A 19,770-nucleotide genomic window follows, 5' to 3' on the forward strand; every position below is an offset into this window, starting at 1 on the left:
GTTTTTGAGTAGTTTGATTTGATTTGGTTTAGATCGTTATCAAGTTTGAACCTTTTTAATGAGACATTCTTCATAATCATTAATATATATTTATGTTCACTGATAATTTTTAACTATTAATTATTATTTACAATGAAAAAATCTTAAGCACAAAAGAATATTTTTTAACAATTAATTAGTATATTCAACTATTAAAAATTAATGTATTATCTTTAAAATGCTTGATTATAAAATTAAATAATTATAAATAACATTTAACTAATTGTAACTTATTGTTACTAATAATTTACAAATAACTAATATTGAAAAAGGCCAAAAAAATTTGACAAATTTATAAAAAAAAATATAATAAATATAATAAGACTTGATTTAGTTTGGTTCAAGTTTTCAAAAATAAAAACCTGAACCAATTAATTTTGTCAACAAAAAAATTAAACTAACTTCATTTATAATTGGTTTTGATCGGTTCATGTCGATTTAGTTTAATTTGATTTAGTGTGATTGGTTTGAATTGATTTTGAATACCTTTACCCAACATCATAAAAAATACCAAATCAAAGTTGAGCAGAATTTTTTAAGGGCATGAGCATCCCTTGCAGTATGGATAAATTTAAATACTAGAGAGAATCAACCCCATAAAAATATTAATAACAATTATAAATCTTGAATTATAAAAATCATCATAAAAAACTATGATCTCTATCTACATTGAATTATTTTTTGTTAATTGAGGTGTACTCCCTCCGTTTCTATTTGTGTGATAAAAAAATTATATCACGTAGTTTAAAAAATTAATTAATTATATTAATTATGTCTAAAAATAAAATAATTGGACTACAATATCTTTTATTAACTATGTTAATCTAGTCTTCATTAATTGTTTCTTCATGAATTATGAGAGATAATTTAAGAAGTTTGCAATAAATGCCTATTAAAAAAATATGATTTTGTTTATATAAAAAATAGACTAAAAGTGATAATTTCTCTTATAAATAAAAATGGAGAGAGTAATTCACAATGGACTTTTGTAAATTTCTAACTAACACTATAGTAAAGATTATCACGTATCTTTTGTTGATTTCTTGAATGATAACAAAAAATTATAAATGATTAATTTTTAATTTACAACTAGCTATATTTTATACCCGTGCAATGTATGAAAATATTAATCTTTATTTTTTATTTAAAGTAAATAAAAAATATAATATTTTAATGAGTTCATTTTTATAAAAAATAGACAAATATAATATGTTATAATACTTGAGATATGTAAAAGAAATAAAAAATCAATTAAAAAATTTATAACCACAATTCTTCATGTTTTTAAAATTGAGGTCACCAAAATTTAAATTCTCACATCCCAATCATTTTCTTTGATCCAAACAAATCATAAAAATTAATAGAAATTAAATTATGAGTAAATATTAATTTGATAGTTTTATAAAAATAATAGTTTATAGAAAGTGCGAAGTAAAATTGTATATGTGGTTAATGATAAACAGCTATGATAATAAAACTTAAATATATATTTTTATTTCCCTAGCATATTTTTGATTAAAAAATATAAATAAACAATAACTTATTGTTTTCATAAAATTTGTTATCCCACATATAATCAAATATAGACAATAATTTATTTTAATATATGAATTTTTATATCCAAGTAAATTAAAATTCTAAAAATAATAATTAGAAAAATTCTAAAACATATACTCCATCCATTTAAAAATATAAGATATTTTTTAAAAGGTTAGTTGTTAAAAAATGTAAGGCATTTTTAGTCATTTGAGATATAATTATTTTCTTTTTTAAAAGTACCCTTATTAATAATAATTTTATATTTATTATAGGGTGTTTAATAGGAATAACTATGAAAAGATAGAATTAATTAAAAAATATATAACTATTTTATTAGGGGGTGAGATTCGATTAAAAATGTCTTATATTTTTGAATGGAAGGAGTATCTTGTTTTAGAATATTTTTATTTTAAATTGTATGAATATCTTATTTTATTTTAGTATTGGCTATAACAAAAGGAGGATAAAAATTATTTTTTGTTAGAAGATGTTTTCACATTTAATGTTCACTTATATCTCGAATAGAATTGCATTTAATAGGAAAATACTTTTTAGCAATAAAAAATAGATAACAATTTGTTTTATTTTCACACAAATTATTTTAAAATATGATGTCATGTGCTATGTGATCTTTACATAAATTAAAATTTAAAAAACATATCTTAGTTAAAAAGTCATTACTTATAAATATAAATAACCACTTATTTTATTCAATAATTTCTTATGCTTGTGCATGTAAAAAATATACATAACACACTTTTTTTTATATGATTATCTAACCAATTTAGATTCAAATATTGTTTAGAATAATTTAAAATAGCTATTTTACAAATAATTTTTGTATTCACACAATTTTTTGTCATTTTATATATATTAAAAAAATAAATGACATTTTATAAACAAAATTTATTACCCTTACAATTTGTTATTAAAATTTAAAAATTAAACTATGATGTACACAAATAAAAAATATGTTAAAAATACTATCATGCAATATAAATTATAACTCATTTTATCTTATAATGTTATCTTATAATGTGTTACCTAATGTATATTTAAAAAGCGATGATAAAATTTGCTTCAATAACAATTTAGTCATTTAACTTTGTCTCAATAATAATTTAGTCTTTTGGGCTTATTATTTGAAGAAGAGGTAACATACTGTTAAAATTTGCTAATGTAGATAAAAAAATTCAATTGATAGTCACATAAATTAATGATAAAATTAAATTGACTTGAAGGTAAATTTGTGTTTATTTAGCCACATGTAATATGTTAAGTTATCAACATATTTTACATGTCAAATTAATTTAAGGGTCATTTTTTTTTCAAAACCTAAAATATGAAAGTAAAATTTTTTAAAAAATGTAAGAAATTAAATTAGTAAAAATTAAAATTGAGAAAATAAATTAATAATTAAGAAAATTTGAGGGACTTAATGCTTCATTTTCTTTTTAAAAATAAACAATGTAGCTTTTCTTTAAATTCATTACATATGGATATTAAATATATGAACACCAACTTATTTTAGTTTAAAATTTATTGTATAAGATAACAAATTAAAAATACATCTGATGCGTAAAGATAAGCACTTTATTTTATAAAATTTTTTTTATTCTATAATTTATTTCCCAGTGCATGTAAACCTAAATTTCAATGGATGGAGACTTGAATTTTTATAATTTATAAAAATTAAATTTTAAATTTTATTATGAGCTTTCTATTTACATTTTTATATGCTTTACGCATTTAACATTTACAAAAAAAAGTAAATATTATTATATGATAAAATATTTTACAATAGTTAAATTAAATTAAATAATTATGTGACACTTATTAAATGATATAATTTGTTTTAGTCATTAAATCCAAATATAATATATTTTACAAAATTATTTTAGTTCTGTCATATACAATCCATTGACAAATTTTACTATGTATTTTCTTAATTTTTAAACATAAGCAAAATTTTCACAAGGTTTGTTGTTATTTTTATAAGAAAAAAATTCAAAAAGTATTTGTGACATATTTTCTTTATTACTCTTCATTAAATGATAGTATCGTTAAATTAGGAAAAAAAATAAAATGTTCATTACAAGTACATGTTAATCTAAACTTTTTAATTTTAGACATATTATTAAATTTAACCAATTTTTCAAACTATATGAATTGATTAAAATTCACTTATATATTGAAATGAGTGAGAATAAGTTGATTGATTTAAATAATAAAATATTATAATCATTTAAATTTGAATGTTAGACATATACAAAATACAAGCAATAAATGATAAATCTCCTACACTTGTAAAAAAAAAATTTGATCTCATACATATTATTTTTTTATGAGTTTCATATTCACAAGCATTTTTTATTATGGGTTCCACGCTTATTTTTTTTAGTTTGTAAGTTATATACAATTAATTATCTTATACATATGTAAAATACAAGCAACAAATGATATATCTACACATTTGAAAAAAAAATAGATCTCATACATATTATTTTTTTTATAAGTCTCATATTTACAAGCATTTTTAACTATGAGTTCCACATTTATTTTTTTATTTTATATGTTATATACAATTAATTGTCTTATACATATGCAAAATATAAGCAACAGATGATAAATCTCTCACGTTTACAAAAAATACTAGATCTCATGCAAATTATTTTTTATGAGTCTCATGCTTATAAGTATTTTTTTACTATGAGTTCCACACTTATTTTTTTAAATTTTTATTGTAGGTTCTATATAAAATCTTATTATACAAAAAATAAATTAAGAAAAAAAAAGAAAAAACTATGGTACTATTCATTTAACTGTAAATAAACAGTACCATGTATGCACTTTACAGTATATATTGATTATTTTAAATTGATGTTATAAATAATTTTAAATGTATTTTATAAAAATTTTAAATAATTTATTTATACATTGACAGCCAAAAAAAAAGTGAATCTATTCCTACTATTTATAACTTACTTTTATAAATTTTCAACTAATATTATAAATAATCTTAATATATTTTTTCTAATTTTTTAAATAATTTATTTATTTATTAAAAATAAAAAATTAAGAATGCAAATTTTCAGCTAATATTATAAATAATTTTAAATATATTTTATTAATTTTTTAATTGACTATTGTCATTCTTTTGTCATAAGTAAGACTCATGATTTGTTCTTAAAATTTTAATAATTTAAAATTTATAATTATTATTAATATTTTTATGAAATTTGTCATTTTTCTTGAATATTATGTATATTCGCCAGTCCCTCTGCCACTATTAGCCACCTGAGATGTCACCGCCTCGAACTTATTGCCGTTTTGCCAGAAGAAAGTCGACCTTGAAAACAACGATTCATTTTTTTGTTTTTTGGGGACCTGAAAAAACAACGGTTCATTGACATCCTAGGGGAAAATAACAGTACTTGATTTGATTATTCCGTCATTGTCACGCTGCATTCCTAGCGACACATGTCACAGGTCTCAAACTTCATGTAAATATTTCAGGTAAAAAAAGAAAAAACTTCATGTAAATATTCAGGTAAAAAAAAAACGCTTCACGTAAATCATTAATATCAAATCAAATCACGCCAATATATCTCAAACCTTATTGTTTTTTTTTTTTCCTCATGGCAGCTTTGTAATCTCATTCCTCACTCACGTGACTCGCCTGACGCTTTTGCGATTTTGCCTTGACGTGTGTTAAAAAAATTTGACAGAATTACATCTAAAAACTACTCAAATAAATTATTTTAAATAATGACATATAAGAAGGTGGATTTGTTTTTTTGTTTTTTTTGAAATGAAACTTGTTCCTATTATTTGTGTGCGACTAATTTAGTTGAGTGTAATTCAATAATTTTTGGTTACCGTGTTTTCGTAATGATAATGAATGCTAATGAATGGAGACACAAGAGAAAAGAAGACATCCAAACCCCACCAAACAGTTATCCACTACTGTTGGAGCCCCATGAATTACGATCATCATCCTGCTGCTGCTGCTTCTCATCTCTCTGTTTGTTCTTTCTGCTTCCAGAGTCGCCCCTAATCGTCTGGAACCCGTTCCTTTCTCTCGCTAACTTCCAATACATTTCCTTCTCTCGTCGCCCTCGTTCTTTCGCGTTGACCATCGCCGTCGCAGTCGAAGCTGCTGATTCCGACAAAAGATGGAGAAATCCGTGTTCAATAGAGATGATCACCGCAATCGAACATTTTCCTATTCCTATTCTTCTCAGAGAGATGTCTGTTACAGGTTCATTCTCTCCCTCTCTCCGAGATTCTGCCTTGCTTTTCTGAAACGTGTTCGCTCTATTTTACTCGCCAATTTTTTCTTCGTGGAAATTGGAATCTTAATTTCGTTTTCGCTGTCGGTCCTTAGTGTTTAAATACTGATCTATTCAATTTCAGAATACTGGTATGCAATTGAATCGAATCCTTGATTTTGAGGGGTGTCAAATGCAGTTGTTGTCGTCCAGAGGTAATGGGATTTTAAGGGTTCTATCTTGTTATTTCAATTTCTTGTGTTGTCAATCATGACTGATGATGATAAGGATCGTAAGATAATGCCATTTTCACTATTCGTGGGTCTTTGCTAATCTTTGTGGGAACACGTCATATGATAAGGGCGTATGGACGGTGCCCGAAAAAAGATTAAATTTAGATAAACGAGGTACAGAACATGAAAGCTTTGAAAAATTCTGATCAGAAGGCATTTTATTGAATCTTCCAACATGCCTTTAAATATGCATTGCAGCTCTGATGGATAGAAGAAACCAAACTCCACCATTTTGATTCAACAACAACAACAACAACAACAACAATAAGCCTTTATCCCACTAGGTGGGGTCGGCTACATGGATTGCAAGACGCCATTGTGCTCTATCATTTATTAAGCTTTTAGAAATATTATTAATTAAGAGATCACGTTCAACAACTTCCAAGAGTGTTCTCTTAGGCCTTCCTCTACCTCTCTTAATCGGACTCAAAGTTATATGTTCCACTCTTCTCACTGGTGCCTCCCTTGGTCTTCTTTGTACATGCCCAAACCATCTCAACCGATTTTCTACCATTTTTTCCTCAATAGGTGCCACCCTCACTTTTTCACGTATGTGCTCATTTCGAATTTTATCTTTACGTGTATGTCCGCACATCCATCGTAACATTCTCATCTCTGCTACTCCAACTTTATGCTCTTGCTGTCCCGTTAGAGCCCAGCATTCACTACTATATAACATTGCCGGTCTGATAGCAGTACGATAAAACTTTCCTTTAAGTTTATTAGGCACCTTACGGTCACAAATAACTCCTTTAGCTTTTCTCCAATTAAACCACCCAGCTTGAATTCTATGTGAAATATCTCCACTGATTTCGCCATCATTTTGAATAATGGCTCCCAAATATCTAAACTTTTCCACTTGAGGTATGATTTGATCTCCCAATTTCACTTCCAAATTATTTTCGAATAGTCCTTTACCAAATTTACAATATAAATATTCCGTCTTACTTCTACTCAGACGAAAACCTTTCGACTCCAATGTCCTCCTCCATAACTCAAGTTTGCAATTAACCTCTTCTCTTGTCTCTGCTATAAGAACTATATCATCCGCGAAGAGCATACATTTCGGGATTTCCTCTTGAATATGTTCCGTCAAAACATTTAAAATCAAGTTGAACAAATAAGGACTCAGAGATGATCCCTGATGTAGTCCAATCTTTATAGGAAAATCCTTTGTTTGACCACTAGGCGTTCTTATACTAGTTTTTACCCCCTCATACATATCTTGTATGGCTTTAATATAAGCAATCCGTACTCCCTTTTTTTCCAACGCTTTCCAAAGCACTTCTTTTGGTATACGGTCATAAGCTTTTTCCAAATCAATAAAAACCATGTGTAGATCTTTATCTTTACAACGATACTTTTCCATTAATCCCCTTAGTAGATAAATTGCCTCTGTAGTTGATCTACCTGGCATAAAACCAAATTGATTCTCAGAAATACTTGTCTCCAATCTCAACCTGTGCTCAATTACTTTCTCCCACAATTTCATTGTGTGGCTCATGAGTTTAATCCCTCTATAGTTAGTACAATTCTGAATATCTCCTTTATTTTTATAAATAGGAATTAATGTACTTCTCCTCCACTCATCAGGCATTTTCTTGGACCGTAAAATCACATTAAATAACTTAGTTAACCATCTCACCCCTTCTTCACCTAAACATTTCCACGCTTCGATAGATATACAATCAGGTCCGTTAGCTCTACCATTTGCCATTTTCTTAAGAGCTTCCTTTACCTCCTTATCACGTATTTTTCGATAGAATGACAAATTTTGTTCTCCTTCACCAGTTACTAAATCCTCCAAGTTACTAGATGAATCCTCTCCATCATTGAAAAGTTTAGAAAAATAAGTCTCCCATCTATTTTTAATTTCATCATCTGTAACTAAAATTCTTCCCTCTTCATCCTTAATACACCTTACCTGTTCTAGATCTCTTGATTTTCTTTCCCTACTCTTGGCAATCTTATAAATATTTTGCTCTCCTTCCTTCGTCTCAAGGTTCTTATAAAATTCTTCAAAAGCTTTGGAACGAGCTTCACCCACAGCTCTCTTAGTTTCCTTCTTAGCCATACGGTACCTCTCCCAATTTTCCTCATTGTTACACAAATGTATGGCTTTAAAACAGTTCTTCTTATACTTGATTTTGTCCTGTACACTATTATTCCACCACCAAGACTCCTTATCTCTCAGACCAGAACCTTTCGATTCTCCCAAAACTACTTTTGCAACCTCCCGTATCTTTTTAGCCATATCCTCCCATATGATGTTAGCACTTCCCTGAGAATCCCAAATTCCTTTATCCAAAAGATTTCGCTTGAAAATATCTTGCTTCTCACCTTTTAATTGCCACCACCTAATCTTTGGTGTTACTACTTGTCGACGTTTTTGGATTTTACTCATAATACACACATCAAGGACTAGGACCCTATGTTGTGTCGTTACAGCATCTCCAGGGATCACCTTACAATTTTTACAAAGTTTTCTATCTGTGTTCCTAACCAAAAGAAAATCAATCTGCGACCTTGAGGCTCCACTTTTGTAAGTGATGAGATGCTCATCTCTCTTCTTGAAACAAGTGTTGGCAATCTTAAAATCATACGCCAATGAGAAATCAAGAAGAGTTTGCCCTTCATTGTTTAGCTCTCCAAAACCAAAACCACCATGCACCCTCGCATACTGACCAGCTTCCCTCCCGACATGCCCATTAAAGTCTCCTCCAATAAAAATCTTTTCACTCTGTGGTATGTGTCGAATCAACCCCTCCAGATCCTCCCAAAATAATTCCTTAAGACTGGCTTCTGTCCCGACTTGCGGCGCATAAGCGCTAACAATATTAACAGTCTCACGTCCAATTATCATTTTTAAAGAAATAATTCTGTCTCCAATTCTGCTAACTTCTACAACGTTCTTCTTCCACTCCTTATCTATAATGATGCCTACTCCATTGCGTGCACTTACTTTTCCTGTATACCAAAGTTTGAAACCTTGAATATCCTTAGCTCCTTCTCCACGCCATTTTGTTTCTTGCAAGCAAAGGATATTGATTTTCCTTTGAATCATAACCCCTACAACCTCTACAGATTTACAATTTAATGTCCCAACATTCCAAGTACCAAATCTAATTTTGCTCTTATGGACTAACTTCTTTAGCCGCGTGCGTCCAGAATGACGCGGTAGCCCTTGCTCATTTAACACTACATCCGGGCGCCGATGCAGCGGCTCTAACTCACTTATCACTGTACTCGAGCCATGCAGCGCGTTACTTACGGGCAACGACCTAGCATTAATATTATAACGTCTATTGTCCATGTTCATGATAGATTCAACAAATTTTTACATTGGCTGTTGATGGCCTAACACAACCCTCCTCCTTTACCCGGGCTTGGGACCGGCTATAAACATAGGCGGAGTTATTTTGATTCAACCACAGACGAGAAAAAATGCCAGCAGACTAGAGAATATTTAGAGACAGATCGAACCTGAACAGATTTTATAAAATACAATTTTGAATACTTGACTTTTATATACGGGGGGATCCAATTACGAGCATAAAGTCCACTACTCCAAAATTTAAGCTTTTATGAGCGACTTAAAAAATACTTCTTCTTTAACGCAAGATACAGAGAAAATCCATCTTTTATCAACTGAATGAGATCCTTCGGTTGTTTTTCCCTTCTCACGTCGAAGTGAGGGGAAATCTACATTTCATTCTTATACACTTGTTGCATTTTTTTCCTTGAAAATCCATAACCGGCAAATGCTAGATTGTTTATCAAACAAGTGTCCGGCTGTCTCAATTTTTTTTGTATTTCTGAGTAAAGATTTTGTTCATTATGGAAAAAACTTGGCTAACTTGACTGGACAAGCATTTTTTATGAATCAGAGAAAACGCATCTGGAGGATAATTTAAGAGAACAACTACAAGCACTTTTAGACTTCTGCAAGTTCATTCCTCCAGTTTGTTAGTAATGTTGCCACCGTTGCTAATGGAGTATTGACCACATGACATTAGAATAGTATGTACTTTTCTGAATCGCGCTGTTTTTGTTATTTGGCATCAATCCGCAGCAGACTGGATCGCTGGATAATGACCTTTCCTTGGAAAAGGAATGGATTGCTTACTCTCAATTCCTAAAGCATTTGAGCTCAAGAATATTGGAGAAGCAGATCGTGTACAATATTATTTGTCACTTAAATGCTCTGAAGGGGGAGACTTGTGGATTGCAATCTTTTCTTTTTCTAATTCTGGATTCTGTTGTGATATAATTGATCTGTTAGCTTGAAGGATCTGATGTAAGCTGCTATCATGATGCTACTTTTATGCATTATCGGTTTCCAGAATTAGAATGAAAAAAGTTTGGATTGTGAGCATTACTTTATATGTGATCAAATTGTTACGGCAAACACGTTCATGCTTAATTTGAGTCCTCCGGTTCCGTCTTGGAAACATCTTAAATTGTAGCATTCGCTTTTCCTTTTTTTACGAATATTTAATTAGTTGTAGAACATGTGATTTGGGCTGGTTTGAGTATCCTAGGCTAGAAAATGGAAGACAGGGATCTATATTTACATTCCACTCTCAAAGTAAAGAAGTCATATCTTCTATTGCCAATCTGTGTGTGTGTTTGTGTGTTTCGTTTTGGTTCGTTCTGCAGCAATTACCATACCTTCTTATTTTCTTTCTCTTGATTTGGCAGCTGCGGTGCTTGTGGGTATGAGCTAAATCTGACATCCTCCAATCGGAACACCTCAACCATCGGTTCTAAATATGGGAAGTCCATAAAACGAGGGATCATATCATTCTTCAATATTGACGAAAGCAGATTTACCCAGGTTGATGAGATTCAATGCGTGCCACATTTCTCTAAGCACTCGTGGGGTTTGTTTCGACGAAGAACAAAGCTCCTCTGTAGGAAGTGTGGCAACCATATTGGGAATGCGTACGACGGTCACGGTTCAACCCTTGTTCTCGTGTCCGATGGAACAGAGTCATCCTTAAGCAACGAAGCATCCCCTCACCGGAAATATGACATTCGCATTCGTGCGCTACAGCCTTCGTCTTCTGAGGAATGTGGGGTCCCTGTTTTTGCTTGACGTTGCTGCCCAAGGTTGTTTTTGCTTCTTTCGTCCTAATAACGCGTACATACCGTGAACTTAGAAAATACGTTGAGGAAGTAAATAGTGTACGTAACGTTAATACGTTATGGTAAGGTTTTTGACTTCCCGTGTCCCCGGTCTCTACGGGCTGTTTGGTTGGGAAGATGGGGGAGGGAGGGGATGAATTTTGCTCCTCTTATGCTGTTTGGTTTGGAAAATTGAAAAAGGGAGAAAGAAAAATTTTAAAAAGTCTTCCCTCTCCTTCCCTCCAAATTCTCCCCTCAAAATTGGAGGGATTGAGAGGGGAGGGGTATAATTTTATTGTATAATGACCAATATGTCTCTTCTTTTGATTACTATTTTTCATTTTTTTAAATAATTTCAGCAATGACAGATTGTTAATAATATATTTAATAATGATAATTACTATGTATGCTTATAAATATATGTTAAATATATTCATTATATTTTTTTAAAATTTTTTAATAATATGAGGATAAAATTGTATATATATGCATATTTTTCTTTCTTTCTCTTCCTAACTAAATAAAATAATATTAAAACATTCTCCTCCCTTCAGTTGCAGCCCTTCTCCTCCCCTCGGACAAATCAGAACCTGAGAAAAATTATTGATGGCTAATTAATGAATATGTGAGTTGTAAGAAACAAACTGAAAGATATCACGGATTTGGGATTTCCGGAAATTATATTAACCAATACTGTGGGAGTCGAGGAAATAAATCGTTTTGCTCGAGTGAATAGTAGGGAATTTGATTTTCGTTCTGGGTTTATTTGTGGTTGCATATAAGCTTCGAAAAAAAGGCTCAAACAATTTTTCTGTACCCGAAGGAGCTTGGTCTACAGTCTACTAAAATTACCAACTCTACTTGTACCTGTTCTTGTTTCAGCTTAAATGAAGGTTATCCAGATTTATTCAAAAAGAAAAAAAGAAAAAATACCAACTCTACTTTTCTTCTTTTCTTTAGTTTTTTTTTATTCTCTCTATTTTCGAAACAGTTCTCTCCTGTTTATCTTTACAATACAAGTCAATATTTTCACTCCAAGGTTGGCTCCGGACAAGAGATATAAGGAAAAAAGGGGGGGGGGGGGGAGGAGGAGAATCTTTGCTGCACTTGGGTTTTTGTTGCATTTCTGGCGCTTTATATAAAGCAGCTATACTAATTATAGAAGTCGTCTTTTTAACGAAATAAACATTTTACCCACACTATTTCTTTGAAACACATAGTTGCAAGAACAATGGAAACAATGAGATATTAACAAAGCTTTCATCGGTTTTAAATTAAACAAATTGGAAAAAAATAAAAATGAAAGAAAAGAACGGATGCGAGTAATTTTATTCTACAAGAACTTTCAAAATCTATTGATAACTTTAACATGCATTCAAAACAACATTCCAATACAGCTTAGGTCATACTCAGATAGAATTAAAAAAAAAAAAAACGGACACACACACACGCACGTATACATGCATATAAAATATTTAAATTTTAAAATCTAAATAGTTTCTGAATATTTTTTTTACAAGAAAAATTTTCAATATTTTAGAAATTAAAACTTGCACTTAACGACCAGAGGTTTTATCTAAACATCTGGCCAATATTTTTTTTCAAAAAAATCTAGTGGATAGAGTTGATGTGCCATTGCAGGATTATTGTCTAAATGACCAGTAATCCATTGGAAAAAAAAAGAAAAAATAAAAACAAAATTGCACGAGTAATAATTTTTTTTATGAATAAAAATAAAGGTAATAAAAGTGAGAAATTGGACTAATGATGATTGAATTAAGTAGAAGAAAAGCGATATTGGAAAAATTATATATTTTCATGAAGAAAAAATGTATCATATATTAGATATATTTAACTATTACAGAAAGAATTATAAATTTGTTATTGAACTTTCTAGCTAGAGAGATACTTCTATAGTATTTTACTATTTTTTTTCATTCTTTTTGTTCAATTCTTGAATCATTTTCGTGGCGGACTAGTACAGAATTCGGCCAAGAGAGGGGGAAAAACGGGGTGGGGGAGAATAGAATGCCGCCAATATGTTTAGCGTGTGATCGAATAAACAAACCGTGACGATAATCAAACGGGGCTCCATCATTGGGAATTTATAATGCCAACGTGCATACAGAGAATGGTGACGTTACATATTTTTTATACGGCAAAATAACATGATCATCTACTTTCAAAACGATAATAGCGTTCAAACCCACACCGCATCCATAATCAAGTTATATTTGCATTAATACCATTTCAAAGTAAGCAATAAAAAATATTTCGTAAATTTGAATTCAAACAAAAATATTGGGGGGTCTTTTGGGTTTGATCGCACGCAATCAACATAAATATGCATTTTTCTCAAACAGTCAACCGATCCGGGCCAAAAACAAATGCGAGCGATAAGCTTAGGATAATTCCCCACATCTTTATATATGATATTTTATACACCTCCTAAATATACGAGTGTGTGAACGTGAAAGGGTGTGGCAAGATCTGGTTAAGCAATTCGGAACGAGTCTACCATCTCTGGTATTATATAAGAGATCGCAAGGGATTATAAATGCCACACAAGTAGAGTCGAAATAGCCAAGACCAGTGTCCAATATGGAGAGTCTTGGCAGCAAGAAATTTGTGAGCTTAGTCTCTTGCGTTTTGGTTCTTTTGTGCTCAATGAACTCAGTTTCTGTCGCTCGAGAGTGCAAATTTCCTGCCATCTTTGCCTTCGGTACCTCTAACGCAGACACCGGCGGCTACGCCGCTACCGAAATTTTCCCTCAAAATTCACCCTACGGTGAGACTTATTTTGGCAGACCTGCAGGAAGGTACTCCGATGGCCGTATATTCCTCGATTTCATCGGTAAATTGATCTCTTCCTCTCCCTCATCGGTTTACTTATTTTGTATGTCAATGCACATATTTACATATCACGTGCTTTTTCTTCGGGCAATTTCAGCCGAGAGTTTTGAGCTCCCCCTGGTGAGCGGATATTTTGATTCTGTTGGGGCCAACTACTCCCGCGGAGCAAGCTTTGCAACCCTGGGAGGGACCATCACTACCCCGCCCTCAGTCGGCCCATTCTCCCTCGTGTTGCAGTACTTGGAGTTCATACGTTTCAGATCCAACGCAAAATTCTACAGAGAGCAAGGTCAGTTTCCGACTCGATAAATTGCGTCGCCCGGCTTCAATGAAGCCCGCACTTGTATACCTAACATACATACGGGTTCCTTTACTTATTTGATTTTTGGCTGACGGCGATGTTTGCTCTGCAGGAGGCATATGGGCAAGCATGGTGCCCAGAGAAGAGTACTACGACGAAGCTTTGTACGTAATTGATATCGGTCAGAATGATATCGACGGCTTGCTTTTCTCCAACTGGACCGTAGAGCAAACTAATGCTACCATACCTGCCAAGGTCAACGGCCTCGCACAAAATATCACGGTAGATATTTCACAGCTCATCAATGACTAATTATATTAATTAATTAATTTAATTAATACTCACATGCTACTCTTGATTTTGTAATGAATTGAAGAGCATATACGAATTGGGAGCGAGAAACATTTGGATTTTCAACACGGGGCCGCTAGGATGCTACCCGTACTTGCTGTTCAACTTCGACTACGAACGTGACGCCGCTGGTTGTGTGAAAGCCTTCAACGAGCTGGCTCAATTTTTCAACGCCAGGCTAAAAGAAGCGGTGGCGAAACTTCAGAGAGATCTTCCACTGGCAACAATCGTGCACATAGATATCTACACTCCGGAATACGACCTGATCAGCAACGCAGCAAAATACGGTAGGGCAAGACGGCAAGTATATAGTACAGAGTAAAAGTGAAATGAAGATGGATACAAATTAAATTGACAAGAAAACACGTGCGTGCAGGATTTGAGAAGCCGCTGGAGGCGTGCTGCGGGTTCGGAGGGCCGCCGTACAACTACGTGAGTAATCCGAACTTGAACTGCGGAGGGAGGGACGTGATCAACGGAACGGAGGTGGAGGCGGTGGCGTGCGAAGATCCGAGCGTGAGGGTTAGCTGGGATGGGTTTCACTACACGGACGCGGCCTACAGCTTCCTGTTCAAGCGCATCTCCACCGGAGCTTTCTCCGATCCCCCCATTCCCTTCAGCATCTCCTGCCGTCCTTAGCTTCCGACATGGATTAATTCCTGATTTCCAATAACTCTCTTCGTCTGCTCTTTTTAATATATCAATAAATATTGCTCCCTCCCTCCACCTGTCATCTTTAATTTCTATTCATGTATTTTCTCCTTTCAATAAATTCAGTCTTGTATTCAAACTGCATTCTGTTCCCTCTTTATCTCGCCTCTAGATACAATGGCATCTAATTTCAACGTTAGCAATCCAAATCATTTTTTAATAACGAAATTGCACAAAAGTCACTCCATGACTTGATTGACGCAATTAAGAGTCTAAACAGAAATCATAATAACTAAACTGATGACTTGGACGGATAACATCATCCATGTTAGAACTTAGAATATCTCCAATCAATCCAGATGCCTTGTGGAAGAACGACGCAATACCATGTACACCATGTCTTTTTCTACACCCGCCCCTTTCTCTTAACCCGATTCATGCCCCTGCATGGCAGTCGTAGCGGACTTTCAGATGTTAAATTAGAGTAAATAATAAATTAATCATTATCATCTGTCCATGAAATAAATTCTACTGTTCTTGCATCATTGTTAATGATGTATAATTCATAATTTACTATAGGTTTTACACTTTGATGTATTGATTCACAAAAATTCATATTTTTTTATGGGTTAAAACGTACTATATTTTTATTAAAAAAACTGAGTCGAAAAAAAGATTTAAAAAAAAGTGAACAGTGCATGAACTTTTTGGTCACTCTATGCGTATATATATATTAATCATAACGTATCAAGTGTATAAAATTTTTAATGACGACGTGAAAACGTATATTTCAATTAAAAAAATTATACATGTATGTGTGTGAAATATGTCTTCTCCGATGGTCAAATATTAATTCATTGGGAAAAAAAGTAGTATGACCATGTATAACTGTAAGAATTATATAACAGAAATGTAGATTAAAGTTAATAATTCAAATACTTTCAAAATATAGATTAAAAAAGGGTGCAAAAAGATTTTTCTTTTCATATATCTTGTGTCAAGTGTTAGCCCTGGATTGGAAGTGAAATTTGGAAAACTATTTTTCGCTCGCTCTTGTACTAAATAAGAGATAAAACACATTCTTAATACTTGAGCCATTGATAACAATGGGGGTTAAGTGGAAAGGAACTCAATGTTCTTTAAACGAGGTATGTGTTCAAACTTTGTGAAGGAAAACAATCTTATTCAAGGGTTGACATGTTTTAAAATATAACTTTATAATGTCACGTACCAAATAGTTAATAAAAATTCAAAAATTAGTGCTTCAACTTTGGACTTTATAGAGATCATGGTACTGGTATTATTTTTCATTTTTAATTGCTTGGTTTTTTTTATGATTTCTGTGGCGGACTTTTTCGGTCAATAATTTTAGGGTGGACTCATCTTATTTTTTTTCATTTGATTTATATTTGTTGTTTCTCTTCTAGAAAATAGCAGCCTATTTTCTCTGGGAACGGTAAGATGGTGTTCCTGAATAATATTGTATGCCTTAAAAAAATAGTACACTACAAACTTTCTTTAGAGTGTGATGAATTAAATAAAATAGGAGAAATAATAATAAAATCACCCAAATTATATAAATAGTAATTTGATCCCTTAAAATATTATAATTGTACAGAAGTTTTTAAAAACTTCTATGTCAATGAATTTTAAAATAAAAGGATCATTTTACCCTTATTAGAAATAACAAGCCCTAATTATAATTTTTACTTAAAAAATAATAATTTTTATTTTATAAATATTAAGAATTGAATAACAAATCACAACTTATTAAGTGTAATTTTTGTCTCAAATAACAAGCTCTAATCACAATTTTTATTTAAGGAATAATAACTTTTATTTTGTGGATCGCAAGAGTTGAATAAAAAATTATAATTTATCAAATATAACTTATATTTATGAAAAATAAGTTTTCAAAATAATAAGCTTTAATAACAATTTTTGTTTAAAGATTAATAACTTTTATTCAAAGAATCGTAAGAATTAAACAAGAAATCATAGCTTGTTGATAAAGGATAAAAATAATATTTTCAAATTAAAATTTATTGACATGAAAATCCTTAAGAATTTTAGTAAAATTATGATGTCTTGGGAGATCAAATTATTATCTATATAATTTCGGATGATTTTATTGTCCTTTTCCCAATGAAAGGTGGCCTTAAGTAATATATTAAGGGAAAACATAATTTTATGTTCCTACAATTTCTTAAGTTTTATTATAGATCTCTATACTTTTTTCAATGTTTTGGATTTCTACACTTTCTTTTTGTGTCATAAATCTCTCCATAAGTAGTATTATAGGAACTTATAATATCAAAAAAATAAAAATATAGGAATTTAAAGCATTAAAAAAAATACAGGGATCTATAATAAAAATTGAACAAAGTGTAGAGACTTAAATTTATATTTTTTTCATATATTAATGGGCATTTGGAGAACAGTGGCATGGCATTATATGTTATTTATGATAATCATGTACCAAAATTAAAACGAGAATGTACAATTTCAAAGCGGTATAATAGTTCCAACCTCCACCCTCACCCATAATCAAGCTTTATTTGTTAACATTTCCATTTCCGTTAATATTATTTCAAAGTGAGCGAAAAAATTAATTTGTAAATTTGAATTCAACTATTCCTGTGGCCAAAAACAAATGTTATCAATAAGCATATATAGGATAATCACATTTCCTGTCCTAAAATATAATCTTATTCTCTCTCCCTCCCTCTCTCTCTCAACGTCTTGAAATATAATAAGGGCCTTCATCTGCCCGTTTGTTTAGATTATTAAGTATATCTCCTCTTGTATCTTTTCTTACGCTCTTGATTTCTTGTTTCAAGAGAACCAAACTTTGTTGCTTACCATTAGAGTAATGTGAAAAAAAAAAAAATTAGTTCGATAGAGGGAGGGAGGAAGGGAAGATTACATCTTATTCGAAGGATTGTACGGTCAAACAATGACTCGCTTGATCATTGAAGAATGCAATAAATAATTAGTTAGATAGTTAATATCAAATACATTATTCACACATATCCGATGAAGATTTCAGTGAAGGAAGAAATAACCTCTGAGAAGACACGATTTAACACAAATAAGATAGAATATATAATTGCAAGTTTGAATTCAAAGTTATTTGGACTCTTTCTAAAGGAGCCAAGGCCTGTATCATATATATATATATATATATATACATGCATCAAGAGATCATTGACAATATGATACAATAACTGCAACTTTGTTGGCGAAAAATAAATAACTGCAAGTTTGAATTCATTACTCATATAGAAACAGATACATCGGCAGCAGCGCAGCGCACAACAGAGCGAGGTGGATACGTTATCGCTAACAAGCTTTCAAGGGAAAAAAGATCAAACGGTAGTGACTAGCTTGCATGTAGAATCTAAAGCGGAGAATAAGTTAACATAAAAAAGCAAGAAAATCCAGCCAACAACGTCATCCAAGTCAGAAAAAATTACGAAGTTATTGGGGAAAGCGTTTCATTCTTCAATAGAGCTTTAATTTAGCAATCGCTGCGGAGGCAGTCTTGGTCTTGGAGCTCAGTCACGTGCATCGTACGTAGAGGCAATCATTACTTGTTGCCTAATTAATTTGCTCTTCGTTTTGACGAAGGATTGCACATGTATGATTTTTCATTCTCCGAATCCACCATTGGACACAATCCTTCCGATCCAAGATAAAAGATTGGATAAATGTGCATTTTTATTTTTAAAATTTTTTCAAATAAACAATAAGTATTTTAAAGTATTTCATATAGCATTTTACATCTTGTATAATTTAATCAGAGCCTCTGGTCCCTTGACGTTAAATCCTCGTGCATTGATGAGTTGGACTAAACTCTAACCGAGAAATCTTCAATCTCTTATTCCGCGTCACCACTTTGAGCCAAAACCATCCATTAGTTTTCAGTGTCTTCTCTGTCGAGAGCTTCGTCAGAAACCCCAAAGAAATCTCCTTATCTCCACCTCTTATACAGGGCTCCAAAGAAACCCACTTAGAAGAAATGGAAGACGATGATGATAACTCACTATCTCTTCGCCTCTCAAGCACATTGAATGCCAGAGAATACGAAAATATGCATAAATAATCAATGAACTAGCATGTTGGTGAACCAAATAAAATCGGAAGATCCATGACAATCCAAAAACAAAATTCAAATCAACAATGGAACGGAACTTTAATGAAATCAGATCTAGAAATTGAAGTAGACCAGAAACAAAATCAATGGAACTTTAATGCAATCAAATCCAGAAATTGAAGTAAACAAGAAATGAAATCAAAGAGACGTGTTCAAGGCAACAGCGGTTCATCCCTCAGGCTATATCGA

The 19,770-nt window shown here is 31.7% G+C and overlaps 2 protein-coding genes across 4 annotated transcripts; both read left to right on the plus strand.

Moving 5' to 3' along the window:
- The first annotated feature begins 5,470 nt into the window (after nt 1-5,470).
- On the plus strand, nt 5,471-11,622 carry LOC129294671 (uncharacterized protein At4g08330, chloroplastic-like). Of its 3 annotated transcripts, XM_054933127.1 has the most exons (4): nt 5,478-5,839; nt 5,995-6,064; nt 10,030-10,162; nt 10,844-11,622. In XM_054933127.1, the coding sequence occupies exons 3-4, from the start codon at nt 10,149-10,151 to the stop codon at nt 11,238-11,240; spliced, it is 411 nt and encodes a 136-aa protein (XP_054789102.1). In that variant the 5' UTR covers nt 5,478-5,839; nt 5,995-6,064; nt 10,030-10,148; the 3' UTR covers nt 11,241-11,622. The 3 variants fall into 3 exon arrangements, 2 of the variants coding, with proteins under 2 accessions (XP_054789102.1, XP_054789101.1); XR_008589424.1 differs by lacking the exon at nt 10,030-10,162 and having other exon boundaries at nt 5,471-5,839; nt 10,844-10,981; XM_054933126.1 differs by lacking the exons at nt 5,995-6,064; nt 10,030-10,162 and having other exon boundaries at nt 5,482-5,839.
- A 2,185-nt stretch (nt 11,623-13,807) lies between these two features.
- On the plus strand, nt 13,808-15,564 carry LOC129294330 (esterase-like). Its single transcript, XM_054932596.1, has 5 exons — nt 13,808-14,123; nt 14,220-14,411; nt 14,536-14,705; nt 14,800-15,061; nt 15,151-15,564. The coding sequence occupies exons 1-5, from the start codon at nt 13,871-13,873 to the stop codon at nt 15,411-15,413; spliced, it is 1,140 nt and encodes a 379-aa protein (XP_054788571.1). The 5' UTR covers nt 13,808-13,870; the 3' UTR covers nt 15,414-15,564.
- The last annotated feature ends 4,206 nt before the right edge of the window (nt 15,565-19,770 follow it).

The sequence above is a fragment of the Prosopis cineraria genome, unplaced genomic scaffold (genome assembly GCF_029017545.1).
Source record: "Prosopis cineraria cultivar Desert tree isolate PC_DT_omini unplaced genomic scaffold, ASM2901754v1 PC15, whole genome shotgun sequence".
Lineage (NCBI taxonomy): Eukaryota > Viridiplantae > Streptophyta > Magnoliopsida > Fabales > Fabaceae > Prosopis > Prosopis cineraria.